The sequence below is a fragment of the Neoarius graeffei genome, chromosome 18, assembly GCF_027579695.1.
Source record: "Neoarius graeffei isolate fNeoGra1 chromosome 18, fNeoGra1.pri, whole genome shotgun sequence".
NCBI classification, from domain to species: Eukaryota; Metazoa; Chordata; class Actinopteri; order Siluriformes; family Ariidae; genus Neoarius; species Neoarius graeffei.
In genome coordinates, this window is record NC_083586.1 from 57,830,218 (window position 1) to 57,839,736 (window position 9,519).

At 40.5% G+C, this 9,519-nt stretch overlaps 1 protein-coding gene across 2 annotated transcripts in view; it reads right to left on the minus strand.

Annotated features, from left to right (window-relative positions):
- Nucleotides 1-893: 893 nt before the first annotated feature.
- The window catches only part of b3gnt2a (UDP-GlcNAc:betaGal beta-1,3-N-acetylglucosaminyltransferase 2a), a 30,862-nt gene continuing 22,236 nt past the window's right edge, over nucleotides 894-9,519 (minus strand). For both annotated transcript variants that reach the window (XM_060899079.1, XM_060899078.1), the window contains exon 2: nucleotides 894-8,616. In XM_060899079.1, coding sequence (XP_060755062.1) covers nucleotides 7,379-8,596 — 1,218 coding nt within the window. In that variant the 5' untranslated portion in view covers nucleotides 8,597-8,616 and the 3' untranslated portion in view covers nucleotides 894-7,378. The remainder of the gene's footprint in view (nucleotides 8,617-9,519) is intronic.

The window sequence follows — 9,519 nt, forward strand, 5'->3', positions numbered from 1 at the left end:
CAACTGCTCCCTGTGTGCTGCAGCACAGCTGCCCTCTGCTCTGTGTGTTCACTGCTTCAGATGGGTTAGACGCAGAGAAAGAATTTCACTGTGCTCTACTGTATATGTGACAAATAACTTCTTCCAACTCTTCAACTTCAACATTTTCCTCATCTGCAACAACTTCATCTTCCTCCTCAACTTCAACTTCTTCCTTAACTTCATCTTCTTCCTTACCTGCAACAACTTCAATTTCTTCCTCACCTGCAAGAACTTCAACTTCTTCACCTGCAACTTCATTTTCTTCTTCCTTACCTATAACAGCTTCATCTTCCTCACCTACAACTTCCTCAACTTCATCTTCTTCCTCACCTGCAACAACTTCATCTTCTTCCTCCTCACCTGCAACATCTTCATCTTCCTCAACTTCATCTTCCTCATCATCTTCCTCAACTTCCTCCTCACCTGCAACAACTTCATCTTCCTCTTCAACTTCATCTTCCTCACCTGCAACATCTTCCTCCTCAATTTCAACAACTTCATCTTCTTCCTCCTCACCAACAACTTTTCCTCAACTTCATCTTCATCATCTTCACCTGTCCACTAGATGGCAGTAAACACATCTGTAACCTGTTGAGTCTTCTTGAGTGAGATCTCTACTCACTTTCTGTAACTGTTTTATGCTGGTCAGGGTCAGAATGAATCCACAGTCTATCCCAGGAGGGTAAAGGGACACGAACCCACCCACACACCTAAATCGCAATTTTCTTAGCCGTTGCGCCTGTCTGCATTTTTGGGAGGAAACTGGAGAACCCAGATGAAAGCTAAATCCTGTTGATTTTTTTTTCCTATAACCGACTATTCTTTTTTTTTTTACTTATTAAATAGCCACAGTGTAGAAATATCCCTCTGACTTGTTCCTTAAATTATCATTTAATTTTAAGTTATATTAACAGAATGACAAATACATGTACACAGTGCAATTTTAATCTTTGAGTGTAAAAAAAAAAAATAATAAAATAATAAATAATAATAAAATAATAATAATAATAATAATAATAATAATATTACAAAGGTGGCTTGGGCATCTCTTTCGGATGCCTCCTGGACGCCTCCCTGGGGAGGTGTTCCAGGCATGTCCCCCGGGAGGAGGCCCCGGGGAAGACCCAGGACACGCTGGAGGGACTATGTCTCTCGGCTGGCCTGGGAACGCCTCGGGGTTCTTCCCGAGGAGCTGGCCGAGGTGTCTGGGGAAAGGGAAGTTTGGGCTTCCATGCTCAGACTGCTGCCTCCGTGACCCGGCCCCGGATAAGCAGAAGACGAGACGATATTACAAATGACACAAGGCACCAAAGCAACAGTCAGGTAAGCACGTTCAGTGACAAAATGACACTTGTTTTCCAGTAATGTGCAATTTACTGCTAAAACCGGTGACTGTTTTGCATGGTTTAAAAGACATATGAAGATAACACAACCACAAAAACAACACTACAACATTTCATGTAACACAGTGGGGAACGAGAGAGAAAGAAAAAAAAAAAGAGACCCCTTTTACAACAGAAAATATCTTGAGAACGACAAGATTCATCACGTCCTATTATGAATGTAATAAAATGGCAATAAATGTAAATACACTTATTAAACCAAATTCTAGATTTTTATTTTAATAATTTCCAGCTTGAAATAATCTTGTTTTATTGACATTTGTTATAATTTAAAGCACTCATTTCTTGGGAAAAAAGCAAAATGACTTGCCAGTAGAAAAAGACAATTTAAAGCAAATTAAAAGCAGGATTAATAATCTGTAAATCATTTTATAATAAGAAATAGTTGTTGAATTTTCACGTAGTCAAGATATTTTTGCTTACTAAGATATTATGCTGTGTAGGTTTACTGGGGGAAAAAGTGTTTAATAAATTAAAAAAACAAACAAGAAAAAAAAACTAACTTACTATAGCAGTTCAGATAGAACAAAGTTATTTTTTTCCTATTAATTAAAAAAGGTTGATAGAATGTAATCCTGAAATGCTGAAATCTAGTTTGTTTAAAACTTGGAAAGATTGACAATCTCTCTCTCTCACACACATACATACATACATAAACACAATTCATAAAAATACATAAATACAATAATATTCAGAATGCCCAACATGGAAAATAACTTTGTTTTTAAAGTCTAAAACTATTTCTTGATCCCCTTCATCCGAACAGTTAGCATTAACATGTACATTATTTTTTAAACATAATCTATAGTTTGTTCCATATTTTATACATATTATATTTAATACACGATTTAGGATAAGATTATGGCTTTTGGTCCCTACGGCGTGCACTTGAGTGCAGATTCACTTAAATCCAGGTCTAGTTTGAGGCCAATCCGAGTTATTTACAATAAAATTCCTGCACATTATTAATCACATACTTGTAAACGTCAAAGATGCAAAAGTATCACAAGTGCTTCTACAGGTTAATGAGGTAATCTCTGGTCCCATTCAAGTCAAAAACAACAACGGGTTATAATTTACTGTTTGATGATCATTAACAACAAAAAAAAGTTTTCTTATGCTTATTACAATGACTTACAAATGAAATAATCCATTATATGAACTGATCATTCTTCATTATAGGAAAAAAAATACTGTAGTTTGCATAAGAATAAAAGTTTAAACATTACCCGCTCTGTTAAAGCTAGACGGCCTTTCCATTTCATAAAATCGGTGAAATTTAGTTCCGTCTGAAATGTGGTCATTGTGATAGATGTTTATTTCTATAATATCTCACAAAATATCAGGCCATTCTGTGGCTGGGAAGTTATTTAATTTGAGGGGATTAAAGCAAATAATGTACATGAAATCGCTCGCTTTGTGCAGTCAAGCAGACAGGAAGTCTGTGTGTGTGTGCGCGCATGCGCAGGTTTATCTTTGAGCGTGCACTGACAGTTCCATCATTCTGTCGCTAAATGAACAGCTGATCACACCGAGGTGCTCGCTGAGCGCCGATATTTATTAGGTTGATATTTCCTGCGATTCCTTTCCTTTGTATATAACATAACGTCTTTTCTTCTCACGTCTCGCTTTCCGTTACTGTAGTCGGTCTTTCACGTTTCATTCGCACACTCACATCCTCTATTTTTCTCTCCGGTTTCAAATTTGTATCCCACAATGCCTTGCGCGAACAAGGAAAGCCCACCACGGGATGCGATGCATGACGTAGTATCTTGTATCGGGTCATGGTGAAGCTGGAAAAAATAGAGAATTTAGGGCCACATGACTCTAAATTCATTAATTGTTCTATTTAAAAAAAAAAGTAATAAAATTGGAAGTCCATGATTCGGATTCATAGCTTTCGGTCCACTAAACAAAATAATTGGGCGTCGGGGAAAATTCTTTTTATGACCTAAACTTGAAAACTCTGAAAGGCAGTCTAGCTTTAAACCAAATCAGGTAATGTTTTGCCCTGGAACTATTGACATAAATGCACCTACCAACCCAAAAATCTGAAAAAAATCTGTCCGTCAATCGCTTTATCAAACCACATTGAGTAGTTTGGCGATATCATACAGACCTCCTGATGTGATTCAGATCACAGTGTGACTTCCTGTCATCTCTAAACATGAATAAAACTTCAGTGTAGCTGAGCACTGGAATGTTATGAAGGCGGCCATCTTGGACAAACAATCCGTTTCTTTCCTTCACACAGTTTGCCTACTCGACCGAACAACAGATTTACAGCACTGTAATGATTAAGATCAAGTTTTGAACTAGTTTAGCTACTGTAGGAATGCCTGTAACGAAACTTGATTTAATATTTTACTTCCTTAAAGATATTAGCGAATTAACAGATACAGTTAATGTATAGTTTATCTATCAGCTACTGCAGTGATAACTTTTGGTCTTTGTGAGCTAGTTAGTTGTGTTTAAATTAAGGTACTCAACTTAATCTTTGGTTTGAACATTGTAAGCGGATAGTTTTGTTTTGCCATCACAACACAGGACTGATATTGAAATTGCTACTAAAAAGACGGATCAATACCAACTGTCCATTGGCAAAACTGCAGACAATGGAAATGTAGCATTTATTATTAAAAAAAAATTATGCTGTGTGTGAGGAGTTTTTTTGGACTGTTTATCACTTGCTAACGCTAACTGCTGAGGTAATGGATGCATGCTAAATTTCTAGCAAGTTATTGGTGTTAATTGCCACAGGATCCACAATAACATGAACACCATTATTAGTTTGTTAGTTGAATATCTGCAAGATGAACTTGATTCATCTTCGGATCTGCCTGATCCACCCTGATGCCCTACTTCTGGCGGAAGCGAGTTCTCATCATATCGCTCCTGCAGAGGACGACCCCATATGGACAGTGGAAAGACACGCTTAGAAGATGGTTCTGGATACTTACAGGTTTGCTATGACGGTTTCGGACTTCGATTGACATGAACCGTTTCGCACTCAAGTCTCTATCAGTGGACAGTTCAACAAAACGGACTTCACATTAGAACTATAATGAATTTCCTGGTTATTACACAGTGACTATACAGGACACAGTTACATATATATATATCATATTATCTGTTCTCACACAGATCAGGAAGTGTTCCTTTTTTAGTCTGGTTCCATTTGAGGTTACTTCCTTGTGTCATCTGAGAGCATTTTTCCTCACTACTGTCACCACAGGCTTGATCATCAGGGATAAAATTATTATTATTTCATATGTTTAAAGTCCAGCCCTGTGATGACCTGGCGACTTGTCCAGGGTGTACCCCGCCTTTCGCCCGTAGTCAGCTGGGATAGGCTCCAGCTTGCCTGCGACCCTGTAGGACAGGATAAAGCGGCTAGAGGTAATGAGATGAGATGTTTAAAGTCTTTATTTTTCTATAAAGCTGCTTCGCGACAATGTCTATTGTTAAAAGTGCGAAACAAATACACTGACTTGACCCTAAATAATGTGAGAGTAAACAGAACGGGTGTAGAGCTGAGGTCACTGAAGGACGGACCACAGCCCAGATCCAGACACCGTCCTATCCAAACCTGGACCTATAACTGATAAATAATTCTGAGTTATTAGATTTTAAACAGCGTCCTATTTTGAACGTCAGTTTTTCTAGCCTTTACAACACTGGTTTCATGGCTGAAGAAACTCACAGACCAATTGTTGAGGACTCGAGTCAGTGGCTGAATCCCAAACTACTACATGCTGAGCACAGAGTACACCACATAGGGCGTCGAAACCATTCTCTCACCCTTTGTAATGCACTTGTCTAGGGAGCACGGTGCAATTTGGAACTTGGCCAACGAAAGATCCCTACATACACAGGAGAGACGAGGGACAACGGATGGGAGAAATATTCAACGAAAGGCAATTTCACATAGTGTGCTCCAAAAACAGGGCTTTTAAATCAAGACTCTTAGTTCAAAACCAGTAGGTCTCATATGTTCCGAGACCGTGGTGATTATTGCCAAATATAAAAATGGTTGACACTGTTAAAGGGGACATGCCATATACTTTTTGATTATTTTATATTATTCCCTGAGATGGTTTTAAAGTTTGTGAAGTGAACCCTTGGTTCGTTCTTCTCAAAAACCTACGTAAATTTATACGTACACACCACGGGTCATTCTAGAATTCGCGGTACATTTCGCATCTCCGAGATAAACCTTTTGTTATTTTCCGCAAAATAAATCCTTGTCGAATAACAATAACGCAAATTACGACAAACTTTCCCCAACAGTGATGCTTGGTGTCCATTTTAGACCCAATTCATCCATAAAACATTAACTAAATGACTCCCACCCCTCCCCCACGGGGCGGCACAATGGTGTAGTGGTTAGCACGGTCGCCTCACAGCAAGAAGGTTCCGGGTTCGAACCCAGTGGCCGGCGAGGGCCTTTCTGTGTGGAGTTTGCACGTTCTCCCCGTGTCCGTGTGGGTTTCCTCCAGGTGCTCCGGTTTCTCCCACAATCCAAAGACATGCAGTTAGGTTGACGTGGGGCGGCCTTGGGCTGAGGTGCCCTTGAGCAAGGTACCTGACCCCTGACTGCTCCCCGGGCGCTCTGGTGTGGCTGCCCACTGCTCTGAGTGTGTGCGTGTGTTCACTGCTTCAGATGGGCTAAATGCAGAGGATGAATTTCACTGTGCTTGAAGTGTGCATGTGACGAATAAAGGTTTCTTCGATATTCATCTTAAATAAACAGGAAGTGATTCAGTCTAACAGTCTGTTTTTTGGGGGCTTATTCTAGTAACTGTTATAAAATCAATTGCATAGAAAGTATTTTCTGTATTACGTGAAATTTCAGTCATAAAAAAAACATTTATCGTCCGTCCCAATGTTCTTGTCAATTCTGTTATAAAACCGCATCAAATCCACAAAGACTTTTAACAATAATGCGCATGACGCCTGCACCGAGTGAGGTCACTTCCTCTGGCAGAAAACTTCAGAAAGGCAGTGAGGTGCGTTCTGTTTCTTCTCTGATTAATCTGAACAAAAAACTGAGGATTTTACACTAACAGGAGATTCATTATTCGTCAACTGTTACTGTGATATTGGGGTGAATCCCTCAGGCTTTAAAAAAAAAAAAAACAATAATAGGATTAAAATCCATAAAATTCTGTTTTTAGACATGCCGTGTGGGAGATAGTTTGAGGTCAGCATGTGGAGTTAAGGCACAAAACGGTGAAAAATGTCAACTCTGTTACCGTCAGTTCTGTTAACGGATTGCCCAATTTAACGATAGAGTTGACAAGGACCTGCTTGCCCTGACTGGCGAACATTCACCACACACTCTCACTCCCTCTCATCCATATGCATAGATTGTTAGCCAATCAGAGCAAAGCTATTTACATTTTTAAATTTAAAGGCACACCCTCAAAATCAGGCTCTCTTATCCTGTAAGTTTTCTTAGCATGCTAAAGCGGCGTTTTTCCAATTTTTTAACAGAAGCATCTCATGGAATAGTACGACGTGTCCCCTTTAAGATGCTTCAGGATATGCAGGATTTCCAATAAAACAGCAAAACGTTTATTTAAAAATAAACCTTTTAAAATTAGTTTGATATTTTATCGCGTATTTAAAAAAATAAAAATAAGTGAACCCTGAAATGCAGGGAAATAAATCTGTAAGTGTAAATGTTTAGGTTTGTAAACTTATTGTAAAATATATTAAAATATTTTAAAAAGACATTAAAATAAAAAAAATAGCATTGTGTTAAAACATGGGTGAAACAAAATATTTGCTGCACAGGTTGAAGCTTTAAGGCTGAAGTGCACCGCTACTAGCTAGCTAACACCTTCACTTAAGTTTCAAACAGATAAGACAATAATATATTAACAATTGTATCCTGCACTCATCTGAAGTTCAGCCATGGAACTTCACCACGACTGGACCACAGTCAGATCTCACTGGCAGTTCAGCCCAGGGTTGCTAATCCAAGTCCAGATTTTAATCATCTCCTGCGGACTCCTGGGATGCACCAGCATTAAACTTTTATAGATGCAGGCATTCTCCCTGTCTTTTTCCAGTATGTTAAAAGTCCGAAATCCGTGGTGCTTCTCCGGCACCAGGCCGAGTTTCTGCAGGCACATACCGGTGTAGACGTCATCAATGGGAAAGAGCGTGACTTCCTGAGAGATGTTTCTCAACCGGATCCCTACATTAGCAGAGTACAGGTAACCTCCGCCACCTGCATACGGTGGATAACCTCCAACAAAGATGTTCTCTGGGATGTAGTACTTCAGGTTCTTGTCCCGGTGCGGCCCGGCATTACTGATCACGTCCCCAACAAATAAATCTCGCGCCTTGGTCTCTGAGAGTCCACTGAGGAAATTCAGGATGCTTTGGGTGTTCACAAAGACGTCGTCGTCACCCTTGAAGATGTAGCGGGCTGACGGGCAGCGCTCAACCAGCCAGTCAAGGAACAGCACTTCCTTCAACGTGAGGTTAAAGAACGTGTCACGATAGTCCCACTGAAGCAGGTCGCCATGCAGCGACGCCTCAAAACGAAGCATCTCTGTAACATTCGGGAAGTAATCACTTTCTGCTGTCTTGCCCAAGAGGAAGACGGTGACCACAGTGTGGTTGGCAAGGATCCCTGCGCGGCCCCAGGACTCCCGGATAGCCTGGCGCCGGTCAAAATGAGGAGTCAGGGATTTCACAGCAAGCAGCAAGAAAGGTGCTTTCGAACACACATCTGGGGCATCGATTAGCATTGGGTATGACCTACACTGCATATACAACAGGAAATCTTTGAAACGCTGAGGCAGAGAACTGTAATCCTTAATCTGAGTGGTTATTGTAAAGTCCGGTTTGCAACGCGCCATCTTGGTTGTGTCGTTCGAATGGTTGGATGGTTGCGTGACCCCTGGGAGAGACGTGCTGACGACGCCAGTAGGGTTAGGAACAATTAGCGGGTTGTGAACATAGTCAAGACGCTGCTGTTTGCGGTTCCAATAGGCCTTGCTGAATTCAAGCTTATTCCAGAATCGCTCAGATGTTACATGGGGCTTCGTGGGGTCCCATTTGCCATAACTCCGTGTCACCTCCACCAGAATGTAAATCAGGAAGTTGACCATCATCATCACTCCAAGGAGCTTGGTTTTATTACAGCTGGCAAACATCCTAGGTATACGATTTCCACCTAGGAAAACAATGTCAACAAAGTATAATTACTACATCACAGTAATGATGTACAATTGCAGTCAGAAGTTTACAGACACCCTGACATGAACGTCATGGTAGTATTGGGCTTTCGTTGATTTCTTTGAACTGTTCTTTTTTCGTGGCAGAATGATTCAATGACACCCATCTTTAAAAGGGAAAAAAAAAAATTCGTACACATTTCAGAAAATCAAAAATATACATGCACCAACTTACATTATTAATTCAGTGGTGCTGAAAATTCTAAAATGTCTTAACTTTCCAGGACCTTTTAACTTCATGTTAGTGATTATGACTGACTGCAGCTGGTAGTTTCTCTGTAACAACATAAAAAGTTTTGACTGACCAACACACAGTACAGTGGGAAAGTCCAAGGAGCTCAGTGCAGATCTGAGAAAGAGGATCATAGATTTACAAACTCAGGAATATCTCTCGGAGCCATTTCTCAACAACTGCACATTCCAAGATCATCCATTCAAACAACTGTACACAAGTTATTAAGAGGTGAAGCCACTTTGCTGGAAGAAGGCCCAAACAGTCCCCCTCAGCTGAGAGAAAATTGATTTGGGATGGTCAGGAACAACCCAGGAAGCACCAAGGCACAGACCTGCCATGAATTGGAAGCTGCTTGAACAGTGTCTACAGTCAAGTTGGTTTTACATCATCATGGATTGAGAGGCTGCTGTCCAAGAAAGAAGCCCCTGCTCCAAAATCAACATCTTCAAGCCTGACTAAAGTTTGCAGCTGACCACATGAACAAAGAAAACGCCTTCTAGAAAAGCCTTCTGTTGTGGAAGCCATGGCCTAATGGTTAGAGAAGCAGCTTTGGGACCAAAAGGTCACCAGTTTGATTCCCTGGACCAGCAGGAATGGCTGAAGTGCC